At 38.7% G+C, this 17,285-nt stretch overlaps 4 protein-coding genes across 4 annotated transcripts; 1 reads left to right on the top strand and 3 right to left on the bottom strand.

Annotated features, from left to right (window-relative positions):
- Nucleotides 1-412: 412 nt before the first annotated feature.
- LOC105174589 (ERBB-3 BINDING PROTEIN 1) lies at nt 413-4,889 on the bottom strand. Its single transcript, XM_011096736.3, has 10 exons — nt 4,697-4,889; nt 4,489-4,588; nt 4,224-4,308; nt 3,977-4,126; nt 3,726-3,879; nt 1,434-1,649; nt 1,203-1,339; nt 1,014-1,105; nt 760-939; nt 413-664 (listed from the first exon to the last, which is right to left on the bottom strand). Exons 2-10 carry the CDS (start codon nt 4,577-4,579, stop codon nt 585-587), a joined length of 1,185 nt encoding a protein of 394 aa, XP_011095038.2. The 5' UTR covers nt 4,580-4,588; nt 4,697-4,889; the 3' UTR covers nt 413-584.
- Nucleotides 4,890-6,074: 1,185 nt separating this feature from the next.
- MSFC1 (Mitochondrial substrate carrier family protein) lies at nt 6,075-8,457 on the bottom strand. Its single transcript, XM_011096735.3, has 2 exons — nt 7,875-8,457; nt 6,075-7,005 (listed from the first exon to the last, which is right to left on the bottom strand). Exons 1-2 carry the CDS (start codon nt 8,265-8,267, stop codon nt 6,469-6,471), a joined length of 930 nt encoding a protein of 309 aa, XP_011095037.2. The 5' UTR covers nt 8,268-8,457; the 3' UTR covers nt 6,075-6,468.
- Nucleotides 8,458-8,984: 527 nt separating this feature from the next.
- LOC105174587 (wall-associated receptor kinase 2) lies at nt 8,985-12,030 on the bottom strand. The gene is made up of 3 exons (XM_011096734.3): nt 11,041-12,030; nt 10,759-10,932; nt 8,985-10,511 (listed from the first exon to the last, which is right to left on the bottom strand). The coding sequence occupies exons 1-3, from the start codon at nt 11,960-11,962 to the stop codon at nt 9,244-9,246; spliced, it is 2,364 nt and encodes a 787-aa protein (XP_011095036.1). The 5' UTR covers nt 11,963-12,030; the 3' UTR covers nt 8,985-9,243.
- Nucleotides 12,031-14,422: 2,392 nt separating this feature from the next.
- LOC105174729 (wall-associated receptor kinase 2-like) lies at nt 14,423-17,095 on the top strand. The gene is made up of 3 exons (XM_011096916.3): nt 14,423-15,433; nt 15,525-15,692; nt 15,769-17,095. The coding sequence occupies exons 1-3, from the start codon at nt 14,509-14,511 to the stop codon at nt 16,977-16,979; spliced, it is 2,304 nt and encodes a 767-aa protein (XP_011095218.1). The 5' UTR covers nt 14,423-14,508; the 3' UTR covers nt 16,980-17,095.
- The last annotated feature ends 190 nt before the right edge of the window (nt 17,096-17,285 follow it).

The raw sequence follows: 17,285 nt of genomic DNA, 5'->3' as shown, positions 1-17,285 counted from the left end.
AAATATTTTGAAAAATATTAGATTGAGTTCACTAATCCAATCCATTTCGTTCCGAGTCCATAGCGAATCAAGTCCTGAATTTGGCAATCTCACTTCAGCGAAACGAATCCTGAAATTCGGCAATCTCACTTTAGAAGTTATTGGATTTAATGCCAGCTGCATGTGGAAATTAAAAAGATCCGATTGCTTGGTTTTGTCTTCTCTGTAACTGTGTCAATCCTCAGGCTTCAATAACACTTCAATCCTTAAATTACAATTCAATCCTGACATGAGCATACAATCATGCTAAGAAGTGTTGCCTATCAACTCCGACTAATGGCTTCTTGATAGAACAGTTTGATTGAAATGCAGGTGAAGATGTCAAATAAAATGGTAGTAGTAAATTCCTAGTTTCCAATTATTGTAACATCTATTTCTATCTAAAGGGAAAATGGATACATTAAAGATCAGCAAACCAGTGTACAAAACAGAACGCATTTTAAAGTATTCAAGTTAGGATTGACATTTCATGACTCAAAACAACCAAATACAATGGAGCTGCCAAAATTTCATAGAGAAAATACAAAATAAAAACAAGAATTTTCTCATTCTTCTGAAGCTGCACCATTCGGTGCCGTGTCCATGGCCTCAGCGTCAGCTGTGTCAGCTTTTTCCCCTTTCTTACCTGGAAAACACATTTTTTTGCAATTACCGCATGGTAAAGAAATAAGATCTTCATGAATTACAGAGGACTATTATTATTGTTGCATTCAAGCTAACCTTTCTTCTTTTTCCCTCCACCCTTCTTCTTTGTCTTTGTGGGCAATGCTAGCCATGCTTTAATCTCAGGATCATCCACAGTCTTAGTGGGTTGCAGCTCCTGCAGAGGATGAGTTGTGATTCGATCCGACCCATTCGGCATTAGCAAAACAGTAAATTTGATGTGTGCAACCAAGTCACCTGCAATACAAGCAGTTACATAAAATGTACAACAAAAAAGACATCTATATCTTTCAGACTCTAAAGGTTCATACCAGGCTTCTCGTGAAGCACGGGATAAGGCTGTAAAAGGTCATGATTCACACATTCTACTAGGCCTAAACGAGCACGCTTCTCTTCCAAAGCCCTGTCATACATTCATCCTAGCTCATTATCAATATGGTTGAAAGGGAAGTGCTTGTGGTTAAACAGAGATCTGGGCTGCCTTGTATAACACAACAAACCTTGCAGAAAATGGCATGATTGGGAACTTTTGGCTTATCTCACTAAATATGAACCGAGATGCTTTCATCTTTAGGTGATAATTCTTGTCAACAGCTCTTTTATAGATAGTTGTTTGTTTCTCATCCAACAATTTTGGCTGCAAGTTTAATAAAAAATTCCAGGACAAACATCAGATAGAAAATTTATCAAACTAAATATTATCTCGCATAAACATTCAACAAAATAATTACCTTGCCTTCACCAGTACTTGTAACAATGTCAATGGAATACACCTCATTTTCCTCAAATTCAGCTTCGTCAACTCTTGTGTCAGGCCCTGAGACACTTAACACGACCTTATTTCCATCAATCACAAATTGTTTCATTTGATGACTTAGTACTCCTTCAACAATCTTGCAGTCATAAGCAGCTGCAACTTTCTGAATTGCTTCAGTTACATCTTTATTCTACCATCATCAGCAACCAAAAAACAAAAAAGATCTTATTAGAAACTTAACAAATGCACCAAAAATCAATTGACCTCTGTTCCCATCTATACTTCATGGTATATTAAACAAGAACAATTTGGGACTCCCCAAACTCTTGACCCTACATGACTAGCAGTAAGAAACTATGTAACAACTACAAGTACTGAAACATTTAACATAATCACCAATTCTTGCATCCCATGAAAAATCTTAATTTTCATTTGCACTTTAATCCTACTTTGGCTTTAACAAAAGGACAAGATTGATACATATAAAATCAATCCCAAATAGCAAATATGCCACATGCAGCCATAGCAATATTGGCAACAGGGAAAAGAGGAAATCAATAGCAAAATCTATTACCTCGGCAAAGTTGCCTTTTAACATAACAGGAGAAAGAAAGGAAAGACTTTTTTAATTTTGTTTCATGATTACAAATAAAAGCTATGAATGAGAGAGACTTTGAATAGATAAAGCAGTTAACATTCAGTCAAAAGACAAAGTGTTTTTTCGAAACACCAACAATGACTGGTAAACTATACCAGTTATTACTAGGCCTATCAACCATAGTACCATCAATGTTTGTTGGTTCTATTGAAATTATGGACACATGAAACTTGCAAAGAAAGGTTGGGGAACAATCAAAGCAAATTGGAAACACACCCCTAATTTGCCTGGAAAGAAAAAAGTAATTGATAAAATGCAACAACAGCCGAAGCAAGGGGTAAAAATCCAAGAACATTTTTCCACATTAGAAAACACCAAGACAAAGGAAGATTTCCTGTTCATGAAACAAAAAGATCAACAAGTTTGGAAACCCATCTTAGGAAGTAATGCTTCACAGGAGAGTTGTATGTTCTCAGATACGAAAAGATAAAGCAAAACAGGATTAGTAAATGAAAAATGTTAATGAAGAGCTTACCTCACTAACATTGTAGGAAAGAAGAACATGATATCTCTATCAGTGTAACTATGACTAAAAAGAACTTCACCGGATGCAAGATCCATCCTTCATGTTTATCATCATCATATAGAGAATCACGTTTACCAAATACATACGGTAGATAATCTTTTTAAGTATTACTAGAACTTAAGTGGCTCAATTAAATTGGAAGGTGAAACTAAAAATGGACATTTAAGTACTAGACAATTAGTTTAAGTCAAATTCCAAAACAAAAATGCATGAGACAAAATGATTGCCTAATTTAAACCTACCAAGTTCCATATCAGCCCACTAGAAAGAGCTGGTACCACAAAGAAGTTCACCATCCAGAATATCCAAGCTGGCCAATTGTGATATAGGCAACAGGCCACAGGGACAGGAGGGGATTAAGGGATAAATCACCTCAGCAAAGTTGCCTCCTTTTCCCTCATTTTTTTTTTTAAAAAAAAGAAAAATTATTCATCTCTCTTTTAAAAGTAATGGCATTTGAGAGTTAGTTATGTATATGCAGAACCCCCTATCAGAGTAACTATGACAACAGCATCATTTGGTTTGACCCATTGCTCATAAAAGTGATCATCATTTAGGGGAGCCAGGGAGTGCTAAAGCTATGACATACAGAGAACACCTCATGCATCAAAACATCAAGAGAACATACAGGAAAAAGGAAACTTCATATTAATACTACTGATCCCTTAGCACTGCCAACATAGGCATAGTCTATAACCATATATATATATATATACATACAAGCATGATGCAACTCCCACTTAAGATCTGGTGGTTCTAAATGCATGTAGCTGAATAGGAGAATGACAGAACATGAAATTCAAGTAATTGAGAAAAAAAAATCACTAGGACTGATGCTAAAGAAGACAAAAATATTTAAATGCACAAGGGATCTGATTGCTACAAATTTACTTTAAGCTAAACTTGCAAGGGAACAAGCCATCGTGAATTAGAACAGAGGTAAGACATCTAATATAACTTTAACTTTTCAAATTCATTACATACCAGACTCATATCAATTTCATTTATACCAAGTATCACACCACTAAATTTTAAAAGAAGACTGCATCAAAAATACAAAAGAAATCCTCAAACCAAAGTACCTTTTTCCCTGGCCTGACAAGTCTTAAAGCAACCTCAGCAGCTGTATTTGCAGCAGCAATAACATCAGCTGCCCTGCCAGTGACTGGACCTTGCTGAATCACATGGGTATGGGCAACTACAGCAATAAAGCCATCTATGTGACACCCCATATCACTGCAGATAAAACCCATTACTCCCAATTTCAATGCTGACCAGTGTAGATTATATGATAATTCATAAATGCGTTGCAAATACAGAAAATTATGCTTACATTTTCACAATATCTCCATCTTGCAACACAGTCTCATCACTGGCCAATGGAGAAAAATGGCAGACTGTATTATTCACTGATATGCAAGTTGGGAATGCAACTCCCCTTTCTATCTTCTTCTTGACATTCTTGTACATGTTGCCCGTTTGCCTATTCCAACACATAAAGTTTCAGAGCTATAGACCTAAACAACTACAATAGCCTAGAAGTACTGCTATGAGCATGTCGAGCAAATGAAATTACTCACTCTCTGATGAATGCATCCCCTTTCTCGCAAACGTCAACAATCTTAGCTTTTGGTTTGCATTCGGATATCACTAATTGCAGTGCCTCTGCATTACATTCATCAAAAATATCAAATGAAAATGAAACTCCCACCAATTGAATATTTCAATAGCACCACTCGACTTACAACCACACAATTCGAACAATAACAGTATTAGACATAATAACACCCACCCGCCCAGCGCAAAATTAAATGCATACAAAAAGGGACAAAGAAAAGACCCAACTGTTAACAATTTCAGCAGCAGATTTGTATTTGGTGACAACTTCGGGAGAGGTGAGATCCAACTCCCTCTCCTCCCTTTCCTCGTCCGACATTGTTGCGACCTTCAACAAAAACCAAAAAGAAAATCAAAACCTTTCCAGACAAACGCAACCAATTAAAAAAAAGATTAAATCATGGAATAAATTAGATAAACTGAATTGAAAGAGTACCAAGTGAAATTCTGTAGCAGTGAGAGTACGGAATTAGGGTTTAGCAAATAGGATAGAGGCAGGGATCAGAGAAAACGTTAGGGTTTGAGGTCGGCAGTGTAGCGTGCAGTGTGCTTTATATAATGGGTATTTTACCGTTACTACTTACTACTGTTGGGGGTAGGGTTTTTGGAGGTGCACCCTCTCACACCACAAAGCCTCAACCCCTCCCGCCCCCCCCCCCCCCCAACACCCCACCCCACCCCACCCCACCCCATCCCACGCATCCTCTCCAGAATTCTTAAATCATATTTTATCTCCTGTTCTTTTTAGACAGCTTGACAGTGTTTGTATTTGTATTTTGAAAATTTATATTGGTGTTTTAAAAATAAACAGAGAAAAATAGAAATTAATAAGTATGTTAAGATATATAGTATGTTTGAATTTATATTTTGAGGTAATTTAAAATATTTTAAAATAAGTGATATAGGTTTGATGTGGGGATTTAGTAAACAAAAATTACTATTCATTATCAGATCTTATTTAGTTATATATATTTTTATATATAAATATATACATATAAATATTGTATGTTTAATGTTGTATTTTTTAGAGACAAGAATCACCGTTTATTGTCAAATTATATCTTTTAATATTATATATATATATAAAATATAAAAAATAAAAAATAAAAAACCACACACATAAGATGTAAAAAACACAAAAACTAACATTGAGAGGGTGTTTTATCTTATCACCAAAAATACCCAAACATAAAATCAAAAATAGTGCTTTTGTTTCACTTGTTTTGCCTCCCCCCTTCTGAATTTTGTTTGTAAATTACAGAAAATTTATATAAAGTTTCAGGACAAATTTCGTATTTATTAAGGTAAGCAAGTAACACTACAAATTTTTTAATTTGTATTCTTTTTATATATACATATTAATATTTCCAGATTTGAATTTTAGAAATACAATGTGCTATACAAAATGAATAAAAGAGAAAATTCTTGTCTATATGGAGCTTGAACGGACACTCGGACCTAAACCGATTATATAATAACTACAATACACTTATGATGTAATTAATATATAATTTAGAAAAAATAACCAACACGATAAATGTTTCACATCTGCTATGTGATTGTTTTACTTCGATCAAATATGATTTAAATAAGAAAATTTCAACAAATACTCAAATAATAACTTATAAAATTTGAATGTAACAAATGCACGTTGTACTTTGTTTTTCTATTTTGGTAATGTTTGTATCTCATGCCAACACTTACGCTGACACGCTCCAGTTGAGCAGTAATTCAAGAATAACATGAGAGAAGCAGCTTACAAATGAAAGCAAACAGCCCTATTTCTTAAACAAGTTCCAAGATAGCAACTGTAATGATCAAAAAAGAACTGGAGTGGTGCATCTTTTCATAAATATTTCCCGTTCTAACTTCCAAGGGGCCGACCACCTTATCAGAATAACAAAAGCCTCTCAGTACACAACAAGAATAGCAATTGTGCTCGAATCATGAATGGACAACACGAGAACAAAGGCATGCGCCACAAATAGTTTTTTTTATCCTTGCAATCAATCCGTTTGCAAGTTATCACATGAAATACTAACCTAAAATAAAGTCCAAGCTCAAGATATCCGATGGATTAGCCAGCTAACTCAGTCCTATATTGCATATGAGTTAAGGTGAATGGCTGACGGCTCTAACAATTTCAGTTCCTCAAATGAATGTGAGCACCTTACCAAAAAAACGACAAAAGACAATAATGGAGGGAAGCTATAGGGGTGCATTATACAAGTATCTCCTCTCATAAAAACCAGTTACTTGATCAGCTACAGCCCACATAATGGCCTGGCCAGGTGGGATCCTCATTAGCCGGGGTAATAGTCCTTTCCACAGTGCTCGTAGTCCTTCTTCTGCATATATTGTTTGGATAGCGTGAAACATACCTTTGTATTTCAACTCACCACCAGATCGGCTCTGTGCCATAAGCCTTGTTTTTACAACATCAAAGGGCCCGGTACATACTGGACCAGCGGTTCCCGCAAGGAAACCTGATATCATAGATTGCCACGGCTGGAGCACTTTCCCATCGCCTTCATGCTTATTCCATAGAATTCCGTCAAATGCATTTTTGGCTGTAAACATGGCAGCTTGATTTGTTCCATTGCGCATCACAGTTGGGGCGGCTCCTGCCCACAGACCAAACACGCCTTCTTCCTGGATGATCATGCGAGCACAATGTATGGGTCCCTTGTATTTTAGGAGCTCAGGACTCAGCCCTCTCTGCTGCTGCAGTCTGATCTTGACCACCTGAATTGGTAAAAGTTCATTAACATTTTGACTAAGATCCACTGCCTACTTATAGCAAGACATGTCAATTGAACTGTAAACTGAATTAAGGAAAAAAAGAACAGAGACAAAAGCGCAAATCAACATTCTGTAGTTGCTCAGTGTGCAGTGCATTACATCATAACTTCTGTGAAAACAGAATCACGGTACAACTTGAAGACAGACAACAACTAAAGCATGTATATTGGGCATGACAGAGTGAAGCGAAGGTACAATGACAGATTAAGTAACAACCAAGTGAACTTAATCAGTCAGCCCAATGGAAGAAAGTGGTCAACACAGAGAGAGTTAATGCGCCCCGAACTCAATAAGGTGAAGTGAAAATTTAAGGCTCGCATGAACTACTATACAAGTGGCAGTGAAGTTAGATAACAACCAGTTAGCATTGTAACTATGAACTCTTTGTATTCATCCAAGGGGATTGTCAGGAAACCAGTCGGTCATAGTCTATGATCTATTCAAACTAAGAGACACACTTTTACCGACAATCAACTCATGTTTTTTATGAAAATTATGAATATACGCCTTTGACAGGTGAGCATACTAATTACCATTAACCATGCTACATATAGGACTTCAAATTCTAGCTCCTACAGAAGCTAGGATCACATATGCTTTAATTTAGCTTAAAGAGACGCATGAAAACGAATGCAGATTCCTGAATTGTAAAACACAGTTCGACTTTTGAACATAATCAAGTGAACTAAGCTCCATGTGATTGATTCACTAAAGATAATTCAATAATTAAAGCTCAAAAAACAATAACCTGAAAAGGAGCAACACAATAATATAAAAAAATTAGAAATGGAAAAACGAATGAACTCACTGACCTCAAATGGAGTGACGATAACAAGAGCTTCGAGCACACCAGCACCAAACCCAGATAACAACCTACCCTGGTGGCTGAGATTCCCCGTCTGCGAGTCCTTGAAGGCGGACTGTAGGACCGCATTGGACCCCATCCTGAGCGCATACTTGAGAGTCAAATGCGTGGCGAAAGGAGTCAACCCCTTCCACAAAGCGCGGACGCCTTCGGTCTTGGTGATGGTGGTGCCGCAGTGAATTATCCCCTTGTAGGTACCGGAGCGGTCGAGCTGGAGCCGGGTCTTGATGACGTCAATGGGTTGTAAGCATGAGGCTTCGACTATGCCACCTAGGGATCCAGACAATGCCTTCATGTACGGCGGGATTGATTTTGAGGTTTTCTCATTGTTCACCGCCATTGATTTAGAGGAGGAAAACGCCGGCGGGGGGGTAGGGATAGGAAGAGATCAGATCCTCGGCTTCTCCTCCTTGCTCCCGTCAGTTGCGCTAGGAGGGTAAAATTGGGAAGAATGGAGCAAAGTATTTGTGGCGGTCGGAAATGGAGGCGGAATTGGTATTAAAAAAAGGAATTTGACCTTTCATGGGGGTGGGCCCATGTTTGTGGTTAGAGTTAGACTGAGACGAGAGGGTATCTTGGATATAACAAAACTGCGTCACGTGCGGTATTCTTTCCGGATCCTCCTGGTAATGATTACGTCCATGGCCCATTTTGAGTACCCATGGCAGGAGTACTAGTACGCTGTCCGCATTCGGGCCTGGGCTACATTTTACTCGGGTCGGGTATAAATATTATTGGCAGGACCCGGTTGGAATTTAATATGTATATGTAGCTTGAAATCAAACAACAGTGGAAAAAGAAGAAAGCTGACTTGGTTTTGCTCTAATTCACGCTCAAAAAGCTTCCAACTTGTCATAAACGTTGAAACAAGGATTTTTTGTTATTTGGTGTAAATGCTGGAGCAAAAACGACCATTACTGCCAAAATATGGGACAAAATGGGCGGACGGAGATTTATCAAACAGGCATGGGGCTTCCAATCCCACCTCATGCAATAAGCCCATTAGCACGCTGTCTCCATGCCTTTCACATTAATCACGGGTCAAAGGAAAAACAAGTAAACACGAATATGGGTCGGATTGTCTCCAGCAAGAGAATTTACATTTACCAATGTTGGTGCTTATTTTCAAATGGGAGGGGAGGCGACTAGCCTTACATTCCTATTAGAAGAACTCACATCCAGTAAAATCCATGACAAGTACGTTTGCAAGCATACAACAATTGAATGAACATAAAAATCTACAACGAGCACGAGAAACGGAAATAGCAAAACTAAATCAAAACATAGCACCAAATTTTGGCACGCACGCATTCTCTTCAACGAGGGCTGTTCACATGGGGGAAGAACATCTGACTTGGAGTGCTGTTCAAGCTGTACTGCCCTGAGGATTCTCCAGTGCTGTTATATGAGCTGATTGGAACAGTGTATAGATCAGCTGAAGTAATTGGAGCAGTATAAAGATCTGCAGATCCCATCTGATCACTCATTAATAACCCCACAGATTCTTCATGATGAACAGGTTGTTGAGCCCATGGATGCTTAGTAAACTTCCTCAAACCTTCAAGTTCCATAGCCACTTCCTTCATCGTCGGCCTGTCTTCCCCATTCAGATGTAAACATCTCTTTATTAGTTGAGCAGTTGCCTGGAGCTGCTCCAGGGATCCCTCTCTAACCACTCGGGGCTCCAGGATTTGGAACAGTCGATTTTCTTTTACTGCCATGATGAAATAAGTTGCCAGGTTTCGTTCTTCTTGTCCCCTTTCCATGTCGATCGGCCTTTTCCCTGTCAGGAGTTCCGCAAGCACCACCCCAAAGCTGTAGACATCACTTTTTTCAGTTAATTGGCTTGAGTGGAAGTATTCAGGATCCAGGTATCCTAGTGTCCCCTGGACCAGCGTTGTTACTTCTGTTTGGTCCAGGGAGATTAGCCTGGAAGCCCCGAAATCTGATATCTTGGCTGTGTAAGATTCGTCTAGTAAAATGTTGGCCGATTTTACATCCCTGTGGATAATGGGAATTGAAGCTGCTGAATGAAGGTAAGACAGGGCACCGGCAGCTTCAGAGGCAATCCGTAAACGATTCTCCCAGGATAACCAAGTCATTGCACCTTTGTTGTGGATGTGCTCAAAGAGTGTCCCATTGGAGACATATTCATAGACTAATAAAGGGACCTCGGATTCCAAACAGCATCCCAAAAGCTTGACAACGTTTCGATGATTGACCTGTGTGAGAATGACTACTTCATTGATGAATTGTTCTATTTGACTTTCATCCATCACTCTGGACTTCTTGATAGCAACTATGCGATTATCAGGTAGAATTCCCTTGTAGACGGTGCCGTATCCACCTCTGCCAAGGATTCTATCATCTGCATAGTTATTGGTAGCTTTTTCCAGCTCTTCAGCCGTGAATATTTTGGTGGATTGATCCACAGAACCTTCGTTGGAAGAGATTTGTTGTTTCAGTAACAAACCACCATTTTGCTGGAAGAATTTTTCCCTGAGTTTTATGATCTTTCTTTTCTTGAGGCTAAAGTATAGCCAAGTTACTGCGATCACTAGGGATAAAAACCCGAACCCAATACCTGCATGAAATTGTTTAAGAAAATCATGACAAAGATTAAAATACAACGAAGGAAATTAGAATTATCATTCTTGATTGTACATATAATTTCAACAGAATACCATTAAAAGCTTCGATTAACACATTTTTGTATGTTTTCCAGAATCAAACTCAAGCTGCAAGCTCCAATATTCTCAACTAATCCACCTCCAATATGGTAATAATAGTAGTAAAATACGTATGGACTTACAAGGAAACAAAGGAATTACCTAAAGCCACCTTCATTACAGGAAACTCCGATGTATAAGCGTTGCAACCTCGACCATCCTCTCTGCCATCCCCATACATTCCATGTGGACAAGAACAGTTAAAACCTCCCAGAGTGTTGATGCACATAAACTTTTCGCAGTCATTAAGGTTTGGGTCCGCACATTCATCGATATCTGCAAATCAAGATACAAATAGTACTATTAACAGAATAATTCTTGCATCGAAGTTTTAGTGGGTTTATCATAATAACAAAGCAACAGAAGATGTAGAAAGAACAGTACCTGTGCAACCCGGATCGAGATACGGGTTGCCGTCGTACCCTTTGTTACAGCTGCACCGGTACCCACCCAACCCCGTATCTGAATCAACGCAGTAACTGTTAGCCTTGCAGGCATAATCTGCAGCTTTCTCCGCGTCTGCACAAGTCAAATTCCCAATCGCCCAGTCAAGCACGATGGGCACCGTAGTCAGGACCCGTTGCATGAAATTCGGGTCGGAGAGGTCGGACGCCCCACGAAAAACGAACCGTTGTTCCTCTCCAAGAAACGCATAACTACACGGGTTGAATGATGAAACCCCCGTATGATTCCTCAAGCTGCTCAGATCCGTCAAGTAGAATTTGAGCCCCTTGGGCAGGGAAGTCTGGCAGCAGCCTATACCCGAGCAGTATCCACTGATCACATCTTCTGCTCTCGAGCAGAGCGAAACGCAGCCGCTTGTGAAGTTCCGGCCTCCGCCGCCGGTGACCAGAGCGAAATCATCGCAGCCAAGGACGGTGAACTTGTTCAGCGAGGAGTAGCTGTAAGGAGTTCCGGTGATGTCTGAGGAGGCGTAGTTTGTCTGGGAAACGTCGCCGGCTCTGTCGTAGCATCTCCTGGCCATGACGTTGGAGATGCGCATTTGGTTGTCGGAGATATCGTATATTTGAATATTGCCGAGGTAGGCTCGGGGAGGGTCAAAGGCGTTGCTGCAGTTGAGTTCGAACCAGGGGTCAATGCCGCAGCCGCTGCCTCTACCGATGCCGAAAGGGTAGGGGACGGTGAGGTTGCCACATTTGCTGGGGCAACCAGGCTTGGTGATGACGGGGGCTTTTGAAATGTTGAACGTGTCGGGGATGGTGGTGGAATTGGTGGCGGCCAATGTTAAAGCTAGGCCGGAGAGGAAAATCCAGGCCAGCTGCAGAAGCATGATGTTTTCCCCCATGATTACGGGTGGTTTTGCAGTGTTGAGATTAGTATATATATGCAGTTTGATATTAACTATGACAATGAAGATTGATAATAGTGAAAGAGGGAAGTATTAGTAACCAATCAACGTAATAGTATCAGAATAATTGTAATGAAGGTTGACTTTGAGGAGGTGGACGTGCGAGTCGTGCCAAATTATGTACTTCGCGATGAAATACGCAAGTTGACCGACTTTGGGAGCATATATACTTGATTTTTTTGCATATCGTCAATTTTTCCACACAATTTTTTTGTGTTCCAAAACTCATTTTTCCGTGTCAAATAGCAGTACTCCCGATGTTTGAAAAAGAATTTGTAATATTAGAATATAATGTAGCGTATTTCAATTATATTTTTATTGTATTTTTCAAAAAAAATAAAAAAAACAGACATAAAAAGAATTGGACAATATGAATGAAAATATTTAAAAAATTATAAAAACAAAATGATCGCGTTAGTCCATAAAAAGATTTAAAAGATAAATAAAATTATAATTTATAATTCATAAGGATATTTTGATTCAATTAACAACAAAAAATAAATAAAAGTCCAATGAAAATTAACAAAGTCGGACCCTTGTTAAAAAATTAAAAGTATTTATAATTATACCAAATTTGAAGGAGCTCGTTATATTTATTATGCAAAATACAAAGACTTGAGCTGGTTTTCTTAAAAAGAGGGAAAAACCACACATTTTCATGAGTTACCAACCACAGACTATTGAGCAAACAAAGTCAACTTGCAGTGCGACTATCTATAGCTAATACTATCGTGTGGTAGAAGACTTGGAATGGAGAGCAGAGTGTGCGGCCTTAGAATGGGTCGTAATGATCCTTCCCAAATTCCTATATATCCAAGTTGAGCTGTCGCCAATGAGCCATGTAGAGTTTACTTCTTCAGAAATGTAAATTAATGCGTCAACGACGACTTCACATTCCTTTCTATATTCATGCAGAATGCACCTACCTACCTACCCAGCATATATTGATTGATGGGTTTCTAGTTTTTGTTTATCTTCTTCACCTTCACTGTATCTTTTCTGTACCTACTTTTGTTTTAGATGTGGAAGTTTATTTGCATTCATTGATGAAAAACATTCCCATCGTACCAATCATTTATAGTCTATACGCTTGTGGTGCAACAAACTACATGCCTGAGATTCTAAAGTAAATTGTCAAATTAACAACTTGTACTCTTGTATGCATATGTATGACGCACCCTGGTAGGAAAAAAGACATGTAATTATGTCCTTGATCAATGCTGAGGTTCTCTATGAAGAAAGAATTGTGATCTCTAATCTCAAATCATAAGAATCCTCAGGATCATTTTAGAAAAAAAATTAACATAAACCCTCCAACAATCATATTAACGCAGGAGTTGTAGAAAAAATCATATTAATTGTCCTGTTCTTAGAAATATTTGGCTTGCAATTTTCTAGGAACCCTGCAATGACATGAAAGACTTAGGATTAACCTGTTTAATTAAGACTTTAAGAGAGTGACAAGTCCTTTCCAGTCCTCATTTGTTTCAGTGTCTTGATTAAATAAAGACTATAAATAGTTTTTCTTCTCAGAAGTAATACTAATGTCATTGTACAGGTGACGCTCATTAGTTTGATACATTCCACGTACGAAGGATTCAGCGTATCCTGACAACAGAAAGAAATAGAAAAAACGATTTGGGAGTTCATAATAAGAGGTGGAGAAAATAACAAGAGAAGGACAAGATATACAGTTGGTGTTAAATAATATGGGATGTGGATGAAGGAAAGTTCTTAATGAGATCATATATGATCGAATCGATCCAATCATACGATAAGTGTAATACATTTATCATTTGAATTTGACTAATCACTCTCCCTAAACAAACTGACAACTCTGATTGATTTGTTCAAGTTCAGCCAAATCCGATTTGAATAAGAATTTTCCGTTCATGAAGAGTTAACATTAAGTAATTCTGCAAATCTTTCTCAGATGAGATTTTTCCACCCAAACACTGGCATGATTATAGTTTTTGCAAAGTATACATGAATATTCAAATAAAACGTTCTGATTTTCTACAGTGGTAGACAAGAAGTAGTTTTAACAAAGTCAAGTTCATGAAGAATTAATGGAGATATCTCAATCAACTCTTTTTCAATCTGATTTCCATAATAAAATTTGGGGGTGGATCAATTCAACTAGCTCCTTTTCGTCTTTGTGCGTCGTTTTCATGCCTGAAATTTTAATTTTTGCGGACTTTAGAAAGATTCAGGGTTATGACCTCCTCAAAGATTTAGTATTATTACTCACTATGTTTCTTTTCTTTTATTATAAATCATAAAAATCTCAATTTTTAGGTGTTTGCATACATAATTATTATTATTATATGTGATCGTAGTTAGCAGATAAGTTTATAGAAAGAAGAGTTGGAGAATTGAGGTTGACATGCACATTGCATACAGGAGCTTCTACCTATATATGATGCTGAGCAAGAAGATGATTATTGTGAATGCATTAACTCAACTACCATAAGCTAGCAAAGATGATAAGAAGCTTTCTTCTCTGTTCTCTTTTCTTCCATTTCATATGGCTTCAAACGGGGTTACCGGCTTCTAATAAAACCAACAGAGGTAGACCTCCCACAACCATCACAAAGGGTGTCAACATAACTAAACCAGGCTGCCAACGCAAATGTGGAAATTTAACTGTTCCATATCCATTTGGCGTTGGCATCGGCTCAGGCTGTTCCATAGACCCTTGGTTTGATATCAACTGCAATGCTACTTTCAACCCTCCCAAGCCCTTTACTGCAAAAGGATCTCTTGAAGTTATTGAGATATCAGACTCCCAAATGCGGGTTAAAAACTTGGTTGCTGTGAACTGCTACAATCAGCTTGGCAACTTGACCATGCAAAATCCAAGTCTGAGAATCAGCTTACCTCCAACTTTCACGTTTTCTGATGTAAATAAGTTCACGATTGTAGGATGTGATGATCTCGCCTTAATATCAGGAAGGGACGGGAGTAATTTCACCAGTGGTTGTTTTTCCCTTTGTTCTGCAAGAGAGGATCTTCTTGATGGTTATTGCACAGGAATAGGCTGTTGCCAGACCTCAATACCAAAGGGTCTACAGAGTTTCGCTGCTTTATTAGGCAGCGTTGGTTATCACACCGATGTGTGGTCCTTCAACCCTTGTGGCTACACCTTTCTTGCAGAGGAGGAGAGCTACACATTTCATCCATCTGATCTCCAAGATGATACGTTTAAAAACAGAACCATAGAAAATGTGCCAATAGTCCTGGACTGGGTGATTGGGAATATAAGTTGCACTGAAGCGCAGAAAGCCAATGCTTTCACATGTCGTGAGAACAGTATATGCACTGATTCTGACACCCGTCTTGGAGGGTATCGATGCAGCTGCTTTGAGGGATACGAAGGCAATCCATATCTCGAGCCAGGCTGCAAAGGTTAGTTTTCGGCTGTTAGACCACGATCAAGAGATTTTACTACTCAAGGTTTGATAAGCTGACTATTCTGATGTTCTTTTCCGACTTTCAGACACAAATGAATGTGAGAGTAGTCCATGTGATCCACAAGGGTTTTGCACCAACACTCCTGGTAGTTTTATCTGTTCCTGTCCACATGGATTCATCGGTGATGGCAAAAAAGATGGGCGTGGCTGCATTAAACAGACCTCACCTTTCCCAGCAATGAAGTTCTCGTTAGGTACTTATGAGTGATGAAATTTCACGTCTATCTCCTCTCTTTTTCATACTGTTGATGAGGATAATTGAATTTACAGGTTTAGGTTTTGGGTTCTTGGCTTTGATAATTGGCGTTACTTGGATATATTTCAGCATCCAGAAAAGAAAACTTATTAGACTCAGACAGAAATTCTTCCAGCAAAACGGCGGATTGTTACTGACGCAACAACTTTCTTCTAATGATGGTAGTTTGGAATCAGCTAAAATTTTTTCTGCTGAAGAGCTTGAGAAGGCCACCGACAACTATTCCGAAGATCGCGTACTTGGTCAAGGGGGCTATGGAACAGTTTACAAAGGGATTCTGAGCGATCATCGTGTAGTTGCTATAAAAAAGTCCAGAATCATGGATCAGAGTCAAATAGAGGTATTCATCAATGAGGTGGTTATTCTGACTCAGATTAATCACAGAAATGTGGTTAAACTCTTGGGATGTTGTTTGGAGACAGAAGTCCCTTTGCTAGTATACGAATACGTCTCAAATGGCACACTATTTCACCACATCCACAATAGTAGAACAACGCCATGGTTCTCTTGGGAAAATCGGCTTAGAATCGCCACAGAGGCTGCTGGTGCACTTGCCTATCTTCATTCTGCAGCAGCTATGCCGATTATTCATAGAGATGTCAAGTCTCCCAATATATTGTTAGACGAGTATTACACGGCCAAAATATCAGATTTTGGAGCATCAAGATTGGTGCCTATTGATCGAACACAAGTGACCACTCTTGTACAGGGAACCTTGGGTTATCTTGATCCTGAGTATTTCCATACAAGCCAATTGACAGAGAAAAGTGATGTTTATAGCTTTGGTGTAGTTCTGGCTGAGCTCCTGACAGGGAGAAAACCTCTTTCTACAGAGACAAGTGAAGAAGAAAGGAACCTGGCAACTTACTTTATAGTATCCATTAAGGAAAATCGCCTGTTCCAAATTATCGAGCCCAGACTTCTGAGAGAAGGCAGTTTGGAGCAAATCACTGCAGTGGCTGAGCTTGTTAAGAGATGTCTCAAGTTAAATGGTGAGAAAAGGCCAACGATGAAAGATGTAGCAATGGAATTGGAAAGGTTGAGAAAGTATAATCTACGTTCAGACCAACAGGAAGAAAACTCTGAAGTGAACATGGCATTTACAGCTGATCAGCAACTTGATTTGTATCCAGTTCCAGCAAATCCTCAGTTCAGCACTGGGGAGTACTCTGGACAGTATAGTTTGGACACCCAGTTTTTACTTGCAATCAATAGCCCTCGCTAAACAGAACCACAAGAGGTTCTTATTGTATTTTAGGCCTTAGAACTTGCTTTTCTTTCTATATCATTCTTCACCTCTGGTTTTGTCGTCAATAAACGTGAATGGTATATTTTGCTCAATTTTCCTGAACTATATGGTGAAGTAGGTCTTTAGTCGTATTCATAGAAGTTAGATTTGGGAATACACAAATTATTATAAATATCATTTCATGTATGATTTGGATTAATGTTGAGCGGTTCAAAAGTGGTCCATGATATCCTCCCAAAACATGTAGCTGAATCTGGGCAAATTGCAACAAGACATAGTGCA

This window comes from Sesamum indicum, linkage group LG11 (assembly GCF_026168435.1).
Source record: "Sesamum indicum cultivar Baizhima isolate 11 linkage group LG11, ASM2616843v1, whole genome shotgun sequence".
Taxonomy (NCBI): Eukaryota; Viridiplantae; Streptophyta; class Magnoliopsida; order Lamiales; family Pedaliaceae; genus Sesamum; species Sesamum indicum.
This window is presented reverse-complemented; position numbering and strand designations above follow the sequence as displayed.

Bases quoted from the DNA above. Each gene is read 5' to 3' on its own strand.
- LOC105174589 (XM_011096736.3), bottom strand. From the start codon at position 4,579: ATGTCGGACGAGGAAAGGGAGGAGAGGGAGTTGGATCTCACCTCTCCC. The intron at 1,650-3,725 runs GTACTTTGGTTT...TGATGATGGTAG, and splicing joins TTGTCAGGCCAGGGAAAAAG to AATAAAGATGTAACTGAAGC. The intron at 665-759 runs GTTAGCTTGAAT...TGTGTTTTCCAG, and splicing joins TGGAGGGAAAAAGAAGAAAG to GTAAGAAAGGGGAAAAAGCT.
- MSFC1 (XM_011096735.3), bottom strand. From the start codon at position 8,267: ATGGCGGTGAACAATGAGAAAACCTCAAAATCAATCCCGCCGTACATG. The intron at 7,006-7,874 runs GTCAGTGAGTTC...TTACCAATTCAG, and splicing joins TTATCGTCACTCCATTTGAG to GTGGTCAAGATCAGACTGCA.
- LOC105174587 (XM_011096734.3), bottom strand. From the start codon at position 11,962: ATGGGGGAAAACATCATGCTTCTGCAGCTGGCCTGGATTTTCCTCTCC. The intron at 10,933-11,040 runs GTACTGTTCTTT...CTTGATTTGCAG, and splicing joins TCTCGATCCGGGTTGCACAG to ATATCGATGAATGTGCGGAC. The intron at 10,512-10,758 runs GTAATTCCTTTG...AATTTCATGCAG, and splicing joins TGTAATGAAGGTGGCTTTAG to GTATTGGGTTCGGGTTTTTA.
- LOC105174729 (XM_011096916.3), top strand. From the start codon at position 14,509: ATGATAAGAAGCTTTCTTCTCTGTTCTCTTTTCTTCCATTTCATATGG. The intron at 15,434-15,524 runs GTTAGTTTTCGG...TCCGACTTTCAG, and splicing joins TCTCGAGCCAGGCTGCAAAG to ACACAAATGAATGTGAGAGT. The intron at 15,693-15,768 runs GTACTTATGAGT...TTGAATTTACAG, and splicing joins AGCAATGAAGTTCTCGTTAG to GTTTAGGTTTTGGGTTCTTG.